At 35.9% G+C, this 19242-nt stretch overlaps 1 protein-coding gene across 1 annotated transcript in view; it reads left to right on the top strand.

Moving 5' to 3' along the window:
• Nucleotides 1–19242, top strand: part of Syp (synaptotagmin binding cytoplasmic RNA interacting protein) — a gene marked incomplete in the record, with an annotated part of 142266 nt that overhangs the window by 19876 nt on the left and 103148 nt on the right. The window contains 1 exon segment of the mRNA XM_081728978.1: nt 648–889. Within this exon segment, the coding sequence (XP_081585104.1) occupies nt 648–889 (242 nt within the window).

The raw sequence follows: 19242 nt of genomic DNA, 5'->3' as shown, positions 1-19242 counted from the left end.
CCCGAAAAAACCCGGTGGGTTTTTTCGGGCTGGGCCCATTTGGGCAAACCCTGCTGGGGGTCCAATAGAACATGATCGGTGGTGGTGGCGCGGTATCTCTTAAGGTCAATACCCGTCAAAAATGATCAGATATAAAGCGAACAACTTTCTGTATTGAATTTCAGTGCAACATGAAAGTATTATCATATCCTTATTTTACAAGTTAATAATATAAATGTGTGAGAAATGAAGATAGTTAACTTTTTACCATTCTTTAAGAGTACATAGGTTGTGTATCAGTTTCAAAGTACACTCCCATAGGTAATTATTTTTATATAGTTGATTAAGATATTGAGATTGAAGAAATAGGCTGAGCAGTTTTCTCAACGTCAGTTGTTTTGTACTTGAGTGGCTTGAATTCGTTGTGCTGAGTAAAATTCATACCTTATTTTCTGTTTTTCCTTTTTCAAGTATATCATGTGACTTACCTAGTTCGTTTTTAATGCCCAGAACAGCTTTGTACACGGAGATGCGGAAGGGTTTAATTTACGTAGTTAGCACTCTTTAAAAAAAGTCTGTCAGTAGGAAAAATCTAATTAAATTACATTTTCCAGTATTGTTTACTATTATTATTAATACTGTTAAAATTATACCTTTTATCGTTGCAGGCAAGCTAGCTCATGCGGATTTGGACGAAAGAGCCTTGGATGCTTTGAAAGAATTTCCTGTAGATGGTGCTCTTAATGTATTGACGCAGTTCCTTGATTCAAACTTAGAACACGTATCGAATAAATCGGCTTATTTGTGTGGCGTAATGAAGACTTACAGACAGAAGAGTAGAGCAGGCCAGGGGTCGCAGTTAAATACAGTGGCTAAAGCGCCTGATGAAGAGAAGATCAAGGTGAGCACTGTTAGTAGTTATTTCTCTTCTTACTTTGTTGTATCGGTGTTGTAACGCAGTGTATTCGAGCTCTGCATGAGCAGCTTTTCAGGCGTGCATGGAGGGCTTTGTACTCGTCTGTATTCGGGGATTTTATGATAGAAGCGAGTAAATTGAATTACCATAGGAAAGAAGTTACCTTCGTCGTATTGGAATGATTATCTAGGAACTAGGAAAATCGTCAGAGTGGCGACAGACCTGGAAGATTGGGAGTAGTTAAGAATTTCTGCTAAAAGTCCGGAAATTTCAATTTGTTAAAGTGAGATTTTAAAAATATCTGAAATGAAAATTTTAAGACAATTTCAGATGTAGTTGAGTGCTTGCTTTTTAATTGGCAACTCCCAACTTAAAAACTTACCCGTGTTCTCCAATAATGATGTGTAACAAGCTTACGTTCTGTAGTTGTGCACATTACAGGTTTGATGTATTTGAAACTCATTTAAATAAATAATAAAAAAGAAGTTAAATCACTTAATGCAGTATTTCTGACCATTTTTGGCACTAATCGAATGTCCAGTATAAAAGTAACATCTTAATCCGTGCTATGTGACGATAGGGTGTTGATAATACGAATTTAAACAAAGTAATTTGTTTATATTTATTTATTAAAGTTAACTGATGATGAATTTTTGACAATGTGCTTAATTTAATCGTTTCATATGGCGCAGGAGACTAGGGAAGAAAGGTGACATTCAGTATTCAAACTTTGTTGAGAATTTTACATATCATGGTTTATGTACAGTTTGAAATAAAATTTTGATCATAATATCTACCTGAGACTGGATTTTATCATATTACTGTAATTAAAATGCGTATCTTAAGGGGTGGGGGATTTAAAATTTGCCCCCCCTCCCAAAAAAAAACAACTGTAGGAGCGTCTTAAGTTGAAGCTCGATATAAGCTTTTATATATATATATATATATATATATATATATATATATATATATACAAACATACAGGGTGATTCAATAAGAACGTACCAGGCCTATATCGCAGCTAATACTACACGTAAAGCCTTCAAACAAAAAATTGCATTGCCAAATCGTATGTGTAGAATGCAAGAAAAATAGTAGCGAGACCAGTGGCGTCTCTTGAATACCTCCAACGGGGGGCAACTTCAAAATTTGAATGGAAAGTGGTATAACTGTTGGAATCGTTCGAAAGGACATTAAATGTCATGCAACTTTTAGAGGACAAACTTTGTCATATCCTTTCCCATTTAGCCGCTAGAGGCGTTGTTGCAGACTTGTACCTGACTACCCGTAGCAGGCCTTTATCTCAGCTAATAATGCACATAGAGCCGTCAAACAAACAATTGAACTACCAAATCGTATGTGTAGACGTCAATAAAAATAGTAGCGATACCAGTGGCGTATCGTGAATATATCCAACGGGGGTCGTCTGCCAAATTTGACATGGAAACAGAGGTTGGTTGTGCCTCTATTGAAACAAGCGCACAATGGGAGAAACGTCGAGAGGAAACACGTTGGCATATTTCTTCCTCTGTGGCAGCAACACGATCGCATTACGAGATCAAAGTTAGATGATGCGAGGATTTCTGCATGCGGAACCAAAGGGAAGAGTAAGTACTGGTCTGAAACGAACGGGACGTACAATTACATACGCGGAATCACATCGTGTAAGTGGCGACAACAATGGCGTCAGCAACAGACCACAACGGGGGGGGGGGGGGGTACATACTGTAACAATAAGCAGAGGTACATTTGCTGCTATTGAATGAAGCTCTAAATAGGGAACCAATGACATACACAATATTTGAAGAGAGTGGTTTCCGTATGGCTGCGACAGAAGCGCAGTGGATGGAAAGAACTATGATGAGGGACAATGTACGATGCTATAACCAAACGGAAGAAGAAACTATTGGTTGCAACGAAGAAAGACGAACCGAATTTACTGTTGCCAAAGCATGGAACAAAATATGGGGACAGAAAGCTGAGGCGTTGCAAACAAGCCATTGGAGAAAGATGAGTAAAGTGCTAAAGAATCAGCTTACCTTCTGCTGAGTGTAGTCGACGCCCCCTGGCTTTCACAAATGTTCAAAGTGATGTACCCGAACAGCAATACAGCGATTTATTCGCTGTACGTAATTGTGAGCAACAGCTTCCAACTCGGCCACGTTGATGGTCCGGAATGCGGTTGTAATGCGGTCTTTTATGTTGCGAATTGTAGTTGGTCGGTTGACATACACAAGATCCTTAATTCGACCCCAGAAAAAATAGTCCATACAAGTAAGGTCGGGCGGCCGCGGAAAAAACTGTGGATTGGAGCCTCTTCCGATCCAGCATTGCAGAAATAGAACATTTAGCTCTTCCCCTACACATGGCAGTATTATGGGCTGGACAGCCATCTAATTGAAACCACAGCGTCTGACGTATATGGAGCGGTACGTTTTCCAATAGCGGCTGTAGATGATGTCGCAAGAAATCACGAAACATTGCACCTGTTAAATGACAAACCATGGCCCAATGACCTGAGTCCCTACAATGCCACTCCACACATTAATGCGCCATCGGTGTTGCCGATTGACTTCTCTCATCCAGTGAGGGTTCTCCGCTGCCCAGTAATGTGCGTTGTGGAGATTCACGTTGCCATCACTGCAGAATGTCGCTTCATCAGTCTATAAAATGAAGTGAATGAAATTCGGATGTTCTCTCACGCGATTGACCACCCAGTTGCAGAGGAGAAGCCGTAAATTACAGTCCGCATCACTTATTTCTTGATGCACAGAGGTGGTACGGGTGAAAATACGCAGGACACTACCTTGACTGATACCACGATCTCGTGCGATCTGTCGCGAAGATACATGATGATTTACTGCAATAGCGGCAAGTACATCAATGGCAATGTCTTCATTTTATACGACTCTTCTCCGGACACCATAGCGTCCAAGCATGTTGCCCGTCTGCCGCAATCGTGCTGCTAATCTCCGCAGCAGATTGTGGCCAATAGCTTGTCACTGTGGATACCGTTCAGCGTATAATCGAGCTGCAGCCGTATAATTTTCCCGGCATTCCCCTAAAATCATGAGCATTTGGAATGCCTCCAAATTCGTATACCGCATGAATGTTATTGACTACCGAAACTTCCTACTACAATCACTCAAACATCAACACAATCAAAGAGGTTTCACTGTTTGTGGAAGTTTCGTATTCGTCCCGTCACGAGCTTGTAATGCACAGGGGTAGTAGAACTCAATGCACGACACCTTGTGCAGTACACGGACCACTTTAACTCACTGCAGAGGTTAATCACTCGGACTCTACACGCTTGTGTTACCTGTTTATGCTACAGCATCGCTCCTTCTGCCCTGTCTGACATAGCAGCAATCTCCTGTTCGCAGCCGCATAGACTATGTCTTGAGCAAGGTCATGTACGTGTTAGCTACTGGATCTACAAGAGTACCCACACAACCACTGGCAGCGATAAATGAGTGTGCTGTTTGAAACAACGACAAACAAGCCCACAACACATGCTCTCGGATTTGGGAGATACTTCATATTGTATGTACGCACACAAGATACATCGCGCGTCATTGTGGGTCTGGGTTACCCTTGGCTTAGGCCCCGAGTTAATCCTGCAAAGGCGTCGGCGGTTGTTTTCCAGGGCATGGTTTGCACGTTCCCTCCCGGCATTCGCCGCTTTAATGTTATTTCCAACAACTAAGTTGCGTACTTGTTATTTTCAAAGCTATTTTTCACACTGAATAAGGGAAATATTTAAAGTATTGAAGTGAGTAACAAGCGATTTAGCCAATTTATACTAGCTGGTACTACTATCGGTTTGAAAGTAAGATTCTGGAAGAACAGATACTAGGTACAGTACGCTATTATAGATATGTGGTCGACGCACTTTTCTTGTATAAGGATAATTCACAGCTAATTTATTACCGAATGACTTGAATTGTATTCATAGTAATTTGAGATTTACAATTAAGAAAGAAAAGCAAAGTAGAATTACAGTGTATCGGCTGTAGGCTTACTGGTGTCCAAAGCAAGCCTACAGTCGATACACAGTACTCCATTATAAATCTGCTTATTCTGCAAGCAGCAAAGCAAATATTAGGAAGAATTTCTTTTTAGTGCCATTCGACTGACCTCTCGAAAAACAGATTTACAGATAGAGATAGAATATTTATTGAAACTTGGTAGTATGAATGGACACCAAGTCCAATTATTAATTGGTATAACTAGGTTAAAAGGAATTTACGTTCCGATAGACCTGGAACCGACACGAAGAACTTAACATAGATAAGATTGCCTATTTTTCCCAGATTGATAATTTCACGCAATACGATTTTTCGTACAGCTTTGAAATCATTCAAAGCCTTAGAAAAGAGTACTACGCAGTTTTAGAGTTATTACACGGACCCCATTGAAAAATTGGGTATTTATGAAATAAAATGCAGTTTCCATGACAGTCACATAAGCAACACCAAAATAAATCTGAAGGTCCGTGTCAAGGAACATATTACAGATCCAAAAGCAGAAAGCATGGTATCAGGTCTGTCGAAACTTCTAAAAGAAACACAACACAAGGTAAAAGATTAGACATTTTATTGAGGGCCAGAAGTAAAGTAGAAAGACTCGCATTTTAAAATAAGTCGTCGCAAGATGTGGCTGCCACGAGTTCGAACTCTACTCAGGGAGTGGATGTTATGTATGATCTTCACCTGTAGTTCATTGTTTATTTCTCGTCGACTCCTTTAGCCCAAAGCGCAGAATGTGAGACGTAAAACTTGAAAATATATTGTAGAATATGAATTATTATTTCTTATTTTTACTGGATGAAAATCAGGGATGACTTACCTTAAACAGGAAGGTCAGTAGTAAAGGCAACTATTAGTGAAATATTGGCATGCTTAATGTTTGTTATGCTGCGAGTGATTTTATAAGAATAAAATTAATTGTAGAGAAGCATGAGTCGTGTATGAATTAGTTTTCTTATCAGTATGTATCAGTGTGCTAGTTGAAATGATAGCTGAATATATGTTTTATTTTCTTTCAAATTTTTCAATGTATAAACATAAGAATCGTAGTAGACATCCCCGACTATTGGAAAATCATACCTAATTTGCTTCCTCAGGCAATGTGTGCAACATTTCAGCTTCAATAATGAGTACATCACAAGCAAAACTGCAAATTCGAATTCGTTATTTAGTTTTATTGCGGGGAGTTCATAGCTTGACTAAGTTGGCGTCACTAAGATACCCATATTTTGTATCACTTAACCTGTATTCTCCTTCTTTAGAGAGGAGGGTTCGTAAGCAGGCGAGATGTTGTTTAAAGTTAGTATTTTGTAACTGGTTATAAACTGTTGCACCACTCCACCTGTGGAAGCTTAGCAGGTAGAATGTTTGTAGTACTATATAGAAACTCTTCACGCATCAGACAACAGTATATCTGACTAGTAAAAGAGTCCAAATGGATGAATCGAGTTGCGGGATGAGACAGTTATCTTGATAGAGGATATGAAAATATGTATATATGCAAAGTTATAACGACTGAGCGCCATAAGAAACGGAGGGGGGAGGGTTAAAGTTGGTGGGAGAAGGACTATGCTATGTTATTAAATACATCAAATAAACTGTTGAATCGTGAAAATAGTGAAAGATAGATAACGCAAACGGTGGTAGTTTCACATATTGGGAAAATAAGAATGGGCAGAGTAGATCACGAACCTCCGCCGCCATCTTGAAATCCGCCATTTTGAAATTGTTATATTTTTTGAAATGGATAGGTAGTAATGTGATATATCAATTAGGGCTAGCATGTTCTCAAAAAGTCAATTATAAACTTTACTGATCGTTATCTGCACTTATTTGGAAGATTTAGGATCATCTTTATAGTTATTTACGAAAATCTAGGAGACAGATATTCGTATATTGAAAGTCTGGATTATCACGAATATACATGTAAGTTGAACATATCTACAAACCAAGAAAACTAACAGTGAAATTTGATATCCAACTTGTATATTATTACATTATTATCAAATTTCACTGTTAGTTTTCTTGGTTTGTAGATATGTTCAACTTACATGTATATTCGTGATAATCCAGACTTTCAATATACGAATATTAGTCTCCTAGATTTTCGTAAATAACTATAAAGATGATCCTAAATCTTCCAAATAAGTGCAGATAACGATCAGTAAAGTTCATAATTGACTTTTTGAGAACACACTGGCCCTAATTGATTTATCACATGACTACCTTTCCATTTTAAAAAAATATCAATTTCAAGATGGCGGCGGAGGTTCGTGATCTACTCTGTCCATTTTATTTTCCCAATATATGAAACTACCACCATTTGCGTTATCTATCTTTCACTATTTTCACGATTCAACAGTTCATTTGATGTATTTAATAGGATAGCATAGCCCTTCTTCCATCAACTTTGACCCCCTCCCCCTCCGTTTCTTAAGGCGCTCAGCCGCTATAACTTTGCACATATATATATTTTCATATCCTCTATCAAGATAACTAAGTCTCATCCCGCAACTCGATTCATCCGTTTGGACCCTTTACTTGTAAGTACTGTTTTGTTGGTAAAGAACAATATTAAATGAAAAAAAAATAATAAATGTACTAGTATTATTCGATACTTTCCCTTTTGACTAAAACTTTTATTTTAGTGATTGCATTACGTAGAACTGGTCTTAAATGTAACATAAAAATCCCAGCATTACATATGTCGTAGTTCCTGATGCGTATGAGGAAAACTTCCTTATACGCGTAGTCCACGTCACTGTATGTTCAGACGTTTGGACATCAACGTTTTACGTAAAACTAGTAGCAATACCCGTCGTGCTCTTCCTCTTTCCTAAACAGATATTTATTTATTTCTTCCATGGTAAGTTTTTCTAGTTGAAGGAGATAGTCGTATTCTTTGAACCAGGAACTGTTCTCTTATACCAAACATTGTTTGAAAATAAATGTGTGTTAATAAAGAATTAATGAAATCACTACCTTAGCGTATTTGTTTTATTTAATCGTGATAATTTCGATTCACACTATAATTATCTTCTAGACATGAATTTTGAATTAACTTGTTGAGTTGCTGAGAGTGGGTCTTCAAACAGCAGAGTAAATTAATAAACTTTAAATTAACAAAACACTTATGCTTACAGTATGAATTACGTTATTTTCAAATCCACATCACCATCTTACAATATTGCCAATAATATTTGTGCAGTTGTTAAAAGGTATGAAAGGTTGATGAGCCAATTTCCAGTATGAAAAATCCCAAAGTTTGTTCTTGTGTATTCGAAGTTTCTAAGCTTATAATATAGTTCCAGTTTTTATTAAGTGAGCCCGAGTCCAGATTAAATTTCGGTTCTTTTTAGTCCTAGGAAAGATAGATTCGTAAGTACATCTTTCAATTTGCGAAGACATCTTAATGAAGCAACTGTTCCTTTTTAATCACGTGCTTGATGTAAATGAATGTGTGGATAGACTTGATGCTGCAAGATCATAATCCTTAGCATCTCTGAAGTGCTCTTTAATCCTAAAACTACTACATTCCTTTTGGACATTTGAGTGTAAGTATGGAGGTATTGACATGTCACAGTTAATTCCTGGAAAATTTAGTTGTTCACATAATTTTTGTATCCCGTAAGGTTGCTTTGTAATTTTATTGGAGATTGAGCGCAACTTTGAAACTATATTTGCAGTTTTTCTAAATCTATAGGAAAGTTTAGGTAACAATGGAATGGAGATACTATTTCTTTCCTTGGTACCAAGAAAGTAAATAATAGTTCTGAAAAACGGATCTCCATACCATTGTGGGCAAAACTTTCCTATAGATTTAAGAAAATGCCAAATAAATATGGTTTCAAAATAGCTCTCATTCTCCATTGAAATTAGAAAGGAACCTTACGGGATATATATATATATATATATATAGAAAGAAAGACTGTAATATTCTTCAGAAATTTACCTTGTGACGTGTCAGCGCCTCCGAACCTACAATGGAATAACCAAAGAAAATGTACGTTATGATTAAAGAGCATTTAAGAAATGCTGAGGATTGTGATCTTGCAGTACCAGGGCCACTATTTATATTTTGAACCTTGGCAGTACTGACTGTGGTTAGGCGTTAGTTTTTGTGTGCATAGAAACGTTTGAGATTGTTGACCATAGCGTACTTCAAATGTTTTGTCAGTAGCTTTATTTGTGTTGTTTACGTTGACTTGAAGATTGCGTGACAACAGAAGAATGGAATTAACTCGTGAAAGTTTTCGTGCGATGATTTATTACGATTTTCGACGTGGATTATCAAGACAAGAGTGCATCGATCAATTTACTTCCACATTTGACGATGAAGCCCCATCCTTTGCCACTGTGGAACTCTGGTATAACGATTTTACTCGTGGCCACCATTCGATCACTGACGACATTCGCGAAGGTCGTCCAAAATCAGTTGTTATTCAAGAAAACATTGATGCTGTGCAAAACCTAATACTGGAAGATCGTCACGTGTCTCATTGTGAGATTGAGGCAACCCTAGGCATTAGTTTCACCAGCATATATAAAATATTACATGATTATTTAGTGTGAGAAAGGTTTGTTCTCGTTGGATCCCACATAATTTGACACTCAAAAAAGCTCGCGTCGATTGGTGCACACAAATGCTCAACAAATACAATGGCGGTGCTTCAAAAAACGCATATAAGATTATAACAGTTACGAATCATGGATATATGAATATGGGCCGAAACGTAAACAGCAGTTGACTGCATGGGTGTTTCAAGATTAACCAAACCCCACAAAATTTATTCACGCTCGAAACACATCGAAACAAATGGTCGCCTGTTTTTTCGGGGAAACTGGTCATGTGGCAACTATGCCTTTAGAAGAACCTAGAACGGTCAACTCTGAATGATAACACAATTTGTTTGCCGGAGATCTTAGGTCAAATACGGAAAACGAACAAGCTCCGTCGGATCATTCTTTAAGACAATGCCAGCTCTTACACATCTCGTCTAACAACCGACTATTTGAACACACAAAAAATCGAATTGATGGGTCATCCGCCGTACAGTCCTGATTTGGCACTCAGTGACGATTTCTTGTTTCCGAATGTCAAGAATAAATTGCGTGGACAACTATTTTCGTCGGCGGAAGAAGCCATTGATGCGTTCAAAAACCATATTATGGAGGTGTCTCAAGAAGATTGGAAAAAATACTTTGACAAATGGTTCGAACGAATGCAAAAGTGTATTGATCATAAAGGAGAATATTTCGAAAAACAATAAATGAATTTTCAATGGCAAATTTGTTTTTTTGTTGTTAGACTCAAAATATAGTTAGTGGCCTTCGTATCAGATCTATCTAAACATTTATTCATATTGAAGCACATGATTAAAAGGTACATTTATAGTCCATAAGACTTCTTCGCAATGTGAAAGTTATACTTACCAATCTTCCTTTACTAGAACTAAAAAGAACGAAATTTAATCTGGACCAGCCTCCTCTAATAAAAACTGGAACTATCAAGCTTAGCAGCCTTGGAGAACCGGTTCCAGACCTGGATCCAATAGCTCCTCAAAGACCCGTGAAGGATGAACAAAGTTCACCTTCAAACACTGCAAAGTGGATCACGGGCATGTGCACTCCCCGCCCAGACACGCTTGTGGCTCCCAGAAAAAAATTTTTTGGTCCACCATTGGATGTTCAGCCAAATGAGTTTGCCAGTTACCCAGTTTGTTTAGCCAAATGAGACAAGCCGCCGCCTCCTGTCCCTTCCACCATTTTATCTAGCACACTGTTCACAGCCTACCAGCATCTCGTGTTTAGCATAGGGATGGCCACAAGTTCAGTTCCGGATCCGTTCAGAGCCGAAATCCGGTTCCAGCTATCCCTATTTTTAGCTGCATTGTAAGATAGCGATGTGGATTTGAAAATAAAATAGTTCTTCACAGTGTAAGTTTCAGTGATTTTAATATTAAAGCGTATTTAGTCTGCACTGCTAGTGTTTGAAGTTCCACCTTATATTTGTGGAGTGGGAAGAAATGGCATTCCAGTTGGAAGAGGAAGTTGGATATCATCAAAAATGTAATACATCATCAACTCAAGAATTAATGCAAGGTGCACGTCTGGAAGATGTCACTGTGCTATCGAAATTATCATGATTAAATAAAACGCAAATACGCTAAGATGTGTGATTTTATCAATTGACGTAAGAGCGTATTCAGGGTGTCTATCGGTCACGAAATCAGAAAACGGTCATAAAAGTCAAGAAATTTAGCTTTTGGGTCACGAATTTTTTTTATCTATCTATATATAAGCACATACTGGAAAATTTTGTTCTATAAAGCGTCAAAATTCACCACCAAAAATGTCTATATGATGGGATTTAGACGCTACTAAATTGCAAGCAAAGCATTCTTCTATCACATGCATGAAAATTGGGCCTAATTTGCACCCAAATTTGCTGCTGATAATGTTAGGAAATTTTATGGTTCGGTTACACATACACCCTGGTATTACCCATAAAATGAAAACATTTATTATAAATGTGTGTTAATTGTTAAAAGTTTCCTCTTCCTTTTGCTTTGAATTTCAGAAGTCATGCAAATGAATGAATGCGATACTATATTTACTGATAGTTGTTCTAAAGTGCATGAGCTTATCTGATATTTCGACTCACTCTGGAGTCATGTTCGCAGGTTTTTTTTTTTTTTTTTTTTACTGAAACTCTATATCATCATCGTTGTCAGCTTACTTAAGTCATGTGAAGAATGAACCTTAACTCCATTAGATTTCTTGAACTTTATGCGCTTTTACAGTTCATTTACAATTGTCGATCCTCTGACACGAATAAGAACTGCCCTAGAAATAGCATTTCGGACTTTTTTTTTTTTTTTAATCGCTCAGTTTTTTGGGAAATTGTTTCCGTTTCCAACTATTAAAAGAAAGAAGGAAAAAAAATATCTGACCACGTCAGGATCCGCATTGACAAATGTTTTTCCTATTGGTCTGCATCATGTAAAAGCATATAATCTCTTTCCAGCCTTAGAATGAAATGGATGTAAACAAACCCACCTGACTACCACTGGATCGATGACCAGTGATTGGTTGTTGGTCTCACTGTACTAATATTCTACCGCAATATAATCCCTACTAAAATAATAATTTCAAATGAAAATATCCGAATTTATCCTGTATTTTGTGATAATAAACGCAATATATGTAATGTTATCTTTGTATTTTCAGTGTAATTGTAAATATCTTTTATTATACTTCTGGGCAATGCGTAAAATATGTACTAACTAGTGTGAAGAGATAGAATCAAAAATTGATTCTAATATGTGGATTGGATGAGTCTTTATTCTTAAGTTGCTATGACGACGAGTGCCAAAATAAGAAGATAATGTTCAAAGGCAATAAACAAAATTGTTTTATGTGATTATCGGTACCTTATCCTTATAAAAATTTGGTGGGCCTTCTTCACAGGATCATTTTTCGTTATGAAAATTTGGTAGTTTACCGCCAGGACATTAGGAGATTTGGATGAAGTTCAGTAGACAATCTCCTAAATAATAAAATTTAAGTGTACAGATTGACGTTAAGGTTACATAGCTTTGATAAATATCAATACGGAGTATACATTATTAAGGAGTGGCACAACAATTTTCAGAACTATCAAAATGAGTCGTACTGACGTTGGAAATGCAACAGAATCAAATGGTAATAGGGAGATGGACCTAACTGACCTAATTAAACAGCAGATTGGACAACATGCAAGGTTTTGGTGATCAAATGAAACAAATTGACCGAATGGATCAACGAATGAACGAACTTGACAGTAAAATTGATCAACAGATGGGACAATTAAAGCAAGATGACACAACTTAATAGTAAAATCGACCAGACAGCACTGCGAATTGAACAAAGTGATCTTAAAATGGAACAAATTATACATAGATTCACTGAAATGCAAAATTCCATCGAAGTGGTAGAAACTATAGTTAATGGTCACTCCGCCCGAATGAATGAACACAATAATCAGATTAGAGAGTAGCAAGAAGTGAATTCTATCAAAGAAAATGTTATGGTTGCTAATGAGAATCCTGTTGATGCTCACACGAACGGTGATGGAATTCTTACTGATATTAGGCAAGCATCCCAGTATCATCATCATCGGAGTAACGTGAAGGAAAGTCATGATTCCGCTGAATATTCGACAAGTACTGATAGTGACATTTGTGTGGGCCAGCGTCGAAGAAGCAATCGTTCCTCGCATCGTAGCAGAAATCATACCGTGAATTCCCGCCAGGTGAAGAATAGAAACAAAGGTAAATTTTTTCGTGTCAGTGAAAAATCTCTCACAAAGTTGAGTGGCAGGTCTGCTGATATACCGGCTAGCACATTTATAGAAAAATTCGAAGATGACTGTGATCTAATGGGGGTGGACGAATGTAAACTCCTAAAAAAAATTCTGCATGTTCTATTGTCTCCCTGCTCCACTTGGTTTAAGGCTATCAAAGTTAATCTACGTAGTTACTCTGATTTCAAAAATGCGTTATTGGTCAACTTTGAAAATGGCTGTTAGCCAATAGGGATGCATTAATTCGTAAAAGACGTTATCATCCTAAATTGGATAGGAGTATTACGGATTTTGTGATATCAGCTAATAACGAATTGAAATCTATTAATCCTTTTCATCCTGAATCCAAAGTTATAGCATCCATACGTATCTTACTACCTTTTAAATTACAGCAAATGTTAATTTCTGCCCAGTGCGTCAGTTGCAACCATCTTATCATGATTGTTCAAAATTTTGAAAGCCAATCCATGATGCAAAACAATAGAGGGCACGCTAGTCTTAATCGTAATCACGTTAATTATGCCTCTGTCTGAAATATTAATGTCCAACAAGAGGGTATTTCAAGCGTGCGAAGTAATAATGGCTTTCATTCTAATAGGAGAACAAATGAATTAAATGCTACCGGTACTCGAACTGAACCTAATCGCAGGAGCTACAATAGAAATAGTAATCGTGGCACTTTTTCACGAAACAGGTTCACAGGTGGCAGAAGTTACCAATATAGAAATCGGAATGCTGTAACAGTATATAGCAGGCAAGAAAATACACAGAACTGTGGAATACAGTGTAATATAACAGAATTATCAGATTGTCGTAATTTAAACTAGATCCAGCTGGCGCGGAGGGAGTCAAAATCACGTCAGCGTCTGATGTGCCCGAACCTTCTTCTGAAAATGAAACTAATCTTAAAATTTTAGATACTTATGATAAATATCAATATATTCCTATAGCAAATTGCCATTGGATGTTTGATGATGAAATAGAAGAGGTAGGCACCTCTGAAGATGATTTTGTTTTTTCTAAAAACGTTTAGTACTTCTAAAATACAAGTCAAAATTAATGGGATTCCTCTTCAGGCTCTAATTGATACCGGAGCTACAGTATCACTTCTGTCTTATTCATTTTGGCGTGAACTTACAAAAGATTATTCTAATTTCAGATTGCAAAAGGTAGATAATTTGGTATTAATCGATTATACAGGCAAACATAAGAAAAGGGTAATGGGTAAAACACAATTAGTAATTACCATACGATTCCTATTTTAGTCATTAACGAATTAAGTGAAAATGTATTAATAGGATTAATTTCTTAACCCAGTTACGTGCTGTTTTAGACTTTGAGAATAAAACATTTGCAACACGTACACTAGATGACAAAATTATTCAAGAATTAATCCCCGTTAGTGACAGCGTTGCTTGCCAATGTGAACCGTTTATTACTAATATTTTAAGTACCAACTCAGATATTCAGAAGAAAACCAATGTTAAGGAACAATCTATTTTAGGAAACAATGATTATTCGTTTCATAAGAGTTAATAACATTATAAAGCACATAAATATTACTGATAAAAATTTTGTATTACAATTTAGAGATATTCTTTATAAACATAAAAAGGTATTTTCGCTTAGACCTGGATGTTGCAAAGATTTTGTGTATAACATTGAAGTCGATACCAAAGATCCCATTGTTACGAAGCCTTATATCGTGCCATACCGATTTAGAGAAAATGTGCGCCAACAAATATTTGAAATGCTGTGATGGTATAATTCGACCCTCTCAGAGCATCCATTTGAATTCTTTGCATGTGGTCCCCAAAAGGATAGCAAACGTCTGAGAATAGTTTTGGACTTAAGAAAATTGAATTCCCATGTAAGATTACAAGTGAAATATCCACCTGTAAACGAAAGTCTCAGCTTATTGCAAGGAAACGCAATATTTGGGAATCTGGATCTCCTAATGGCGTATAATCAGGTAATGTTGGGAGAAGATTAAAAACCATTCACTGCCTTTTCGTTCGAAGGTCAATTGTACGAGTATAATCATGTTTTCTTTGGATTAATTAATGGTAGTGCTGCTCTGGCTAAATCAAGCGTTAGGGCAGGATTTACGTAATAATGTTGTTTATTATGCCGACGACATTTTGATTATGGGAAAAACACCTAAGGATTATTTGGAAAGTTTGGGTATTGTTTTGGAGCGATTAGAAAACTCAGGTCTGACTTTTAATCTTGAAAAATCAAAAATTTTCAAGGAATCAATCGAATTTTTAGGATATTTTATTGATGTCAGTGGAATGTGTTTTAGTGATTGCAAAATACAGGCCATTAAAGATTTACCTGTTCCCACCAATGTCAAGGAAACACGACAAATTCTTGGTCTATTTAATTGGTTTAGAAGATCTATTCCTCGGTTTGCTGAAATAGCCGAACCCTTATTTTCAATAACCAAGAAGGGAATACCGTGGCAATTTGTACTTTGCAAGAACAGTTTCCATCAATGAAAATTGTGCATTGTGAAAAATATCCATTTAAATCATCCATTTTAATTTGATTGTCCATTTTTGTACAATGTGACGGCTCATTGTCTGGAATTTTTGGCATACTTTGACAGCTGAATCCTCTCACAAATGAACCAGCTGTCATGCATTGTGTCAGTCGAACGTTAAAGAATGCTGAAAATTAATATACTACTACAGGAATTGAATTACTTGCTGTGCGTTTCTCATTGCGAAAATTTGCTCCATATCTTAGTGGATGTCATGTTACTGTTATCACTGATCACAATTCTCTACGTCATCTTAAGAAAGTACAAGGATATAACAGTCGTTTATTAAGATGGTCTTTAGAACTTCAATCTTTTGATTTTGACGTTCAACATATAAAGGGGGTTGATAATGTTCCAGTTGATAACTTGTCTAGATTGTTTCCAAATGAGAATCATTAGGTATTATCTATAAATGTATTTAAAGCCTTACAAGAGGAAATATCCAAAATTTCTTTGAAGAAGTTGCAAGAACATCAGAGATTATGAAGAATATGCTAAAATTATACATCATTTGACATCTTGTTCTAGAAATTGCGATTGTCCTCGTACTTGGAGTGCTTTGTATCTAATATCTAATGGTGTGTTAGTAATTATATTAAATATGAACATAGGAATAAAATTTGTTCCGCCGATATTGGTACCTCGCATATTAAAGGCATACCATGATGATTTTTGACATTTTGGATATCTGAAAGTGTATTCTTTAATCAGTAAATCTTTCTGTTGGAAATCTCTCAGGTCACAAATTAAAAGTTATATCAACGATTGTGAGGAATGTATGAAAATCAAACACAATTATCAATCGCTATATAAACCTATGATGTCAGTAATGCCTGAACGACCTCATTCTTTTATTTCTGTAGATTTGTATGAACCTCTTCCGAGAGCGGCCACAGGCGAAACTTTCCTTTTCACGGTTATGGACATTTTTACTAGATATTTAGTAGCCTACCCTTTGCGCAAAGCAACTTCCTTAGCAATTGTTAACCGAATTTTAAATGTATATATACCACATTGTGGTCCTGTAGAACACATACTTTGTGATAATTGTGGGCAATTTCGAAGCAACTTGCAATGAACGACGCCAATATTAAAGTGCATTTTGTAACTCCTTACCATCCCAATAGTTCTATAGTGGAAAACATACAGAAATCTTGATATGTTATTTACATTATTGTCATGATAAGCATTCTGACTGGATTAAGTATGTTACTGAAATTACATACTTTTTGAACTATTCAGTGTCAGATACGCTGGGTGTAGCGCCAGCTAATATCCATAATGGAACCGATTTCATACAACCGACTGAGCAACATTTTGGTATTACACTCAATGAGAATAATGATATGGATTATTCACATCTTGTGAGTATGGTACACTTTCGCAGGACGCAAAAATTTAGAACTCGCAATCAGAAAATAGAAGAACAACAGTTAGGTAAAACTAAGATTCAAACTAACGATTTAGTCTGTAAAATTACATCCACAAAGTGATGCATCTTTAAAAAGAATATATGTTTTGTGACTTATATGCTGGACCTTATCTATGTATAAGACAAGTTAATCCTGAAGTTTTCGAACTAATGGACGTGAAGACTGGAAAACTTTTGGGGTTGCGTAATATTGACGAACTTAAGTTATGGCATCCTTCAAAGTATACTAAGAGTAAATGGATGCAATTAGTTAAAATATTTGTTCCTTCTAAAATTGTGACTAAAGTTAATGTAAATGAACTATAACAGATAGCACTAATTCTTAAAATGGGAAACAAAGAACTTTAGAGATATATAATCTGTCAGGTTCTATTCTAGTTTATGATATTTAATATGAAATGAATGAATTTGTTGGATATGTAACATAAGCTAATTGTTGTAATATATTTAATTAATTTTGTGTTATGCTTTATTGTAAATGTCGTTATGATCTGTATCGTTCATATTTTTATTTAAATTCTGTACATTTCATGATTATGGTAAGATCTTGTGTTTTTGCTCAGAGTGGAACTAATTTTTGTTCTGATATTAATTGTCATGTTTTATCTTGAATGTTATTGTTGAAAATGTGTGTTTGATCCTTTTTCGTATAAAGAACAACCATATGAATATCATAAATATATCTTTCAGAATCTTCAATATGCCCAAGTAAATAATTTTTAACTTGTAACAAACATTTAATTGACCCGAAAAGGACTTAAAATTAAATAACTTGTAAATCAAATTTCGAATGTGTCTTATCGTCGTTGGAATGTATAAATAAATGAAGTCGATGATAAAATTTAAAATAAATATGATGATAATATTGTTTTAAAAATAAATGATATATGTATATTTATATGAATTGTAATTTTTATATATATACGGTGTGCATTCGAAAACTCTTAATGATTAATATGCATTACTTAACGGTCCAGGATTCTTTTCTTTTCTTTTGTAAATTCAATAAAAGAAAGTCCTATATTTCGGGCGACATATGTAACGATATCTCTGTATTTTCAGTGTAATTCTAAATATCTTTTATTATACTTCTGGGCAATGTGTAACTTTAAAATATGTATTAACTATTGTGAAGAAGAAGAAGAAAGTACAAAAAAGAGATAATCAAAAATTGATTCTAATATGTGGGTTGAATGAGTTCTTATTCTTAGGTTGCTATGACGACGAATAATCAATAAATTATTATTCCAGAACAATCTTTTGAGGTGTAGTTATTTTAATATGTGCCAAAATAAAAAGGTAATGTTCAAAAGCAATAAACAAAAATGTTGTGTGATTATCGTTACCTCATCGTTATAAAAATTTGATGGACCTTCTTCGCAGGATCATTTATCGTTATATCTTGATTTCAACCTCACCCCTCCTTGGACATATAGTATTTATTGTGCATGCGTATGCGTTCGCGCGCCGACCCCACTCATTTGAAATTGTAGAGTGCAGAGTGTTCCATGGCGAAAAAGTGTTACAATGGATTATGATAATTTATGTTATAAAACACAAAAGAGAACAGCAGGAACAGGCAATCTCGTTTATATAACGGTTTAAGAAAATATGTATTTCCAACATAACAGTAGTTAGTGTGTTAATTATATGCAAACCAAAAGAGCCTTACACTTTGGAAATTATGCGACGACTATAAGCTAGCAGATCTTGCTGTTCACGTCTCTCGCTGTCAAAGCACGTGTGAGCCGCGGAGTAATTCGTTTCGCTTTGTTTACATCTACTTTGTTCTAAGGCTGGAAAGACTTTAGTCCAAATTTAATCTTCCATACAGCGTTGATGAATAGGTTCCGTTACATCTTTTATACAATAGCAAAAGTAAATATTCAAATAACAGGTAATAATGAATAAATGCGGTATATTCGTTCAGTCGATTATGTATTTTCTAAATTCGTTCACTCGTTTTATTAGTTAGCTGTAAACACTTGCAATGCC

The sequence above is a fragment of the Thermobia domestica genome, chromosome 10, assembly GCF_964235325.1.
Source record: "Thermobia domestica chromosome 10, izTheDome1.hap1.1, whole genome shotgun sequence".
NCBI lineage: Eukaryota > Metazoa > Arthropoda > Insecta > Zygentoma > Lepismatidae > Thermobia > Thermobia domestica.
The sequence above is the reverse complement of the archived record's forward strand: the minus strand, read 5'-3'. Positions and strand labels throughout refer to the sequence as shown.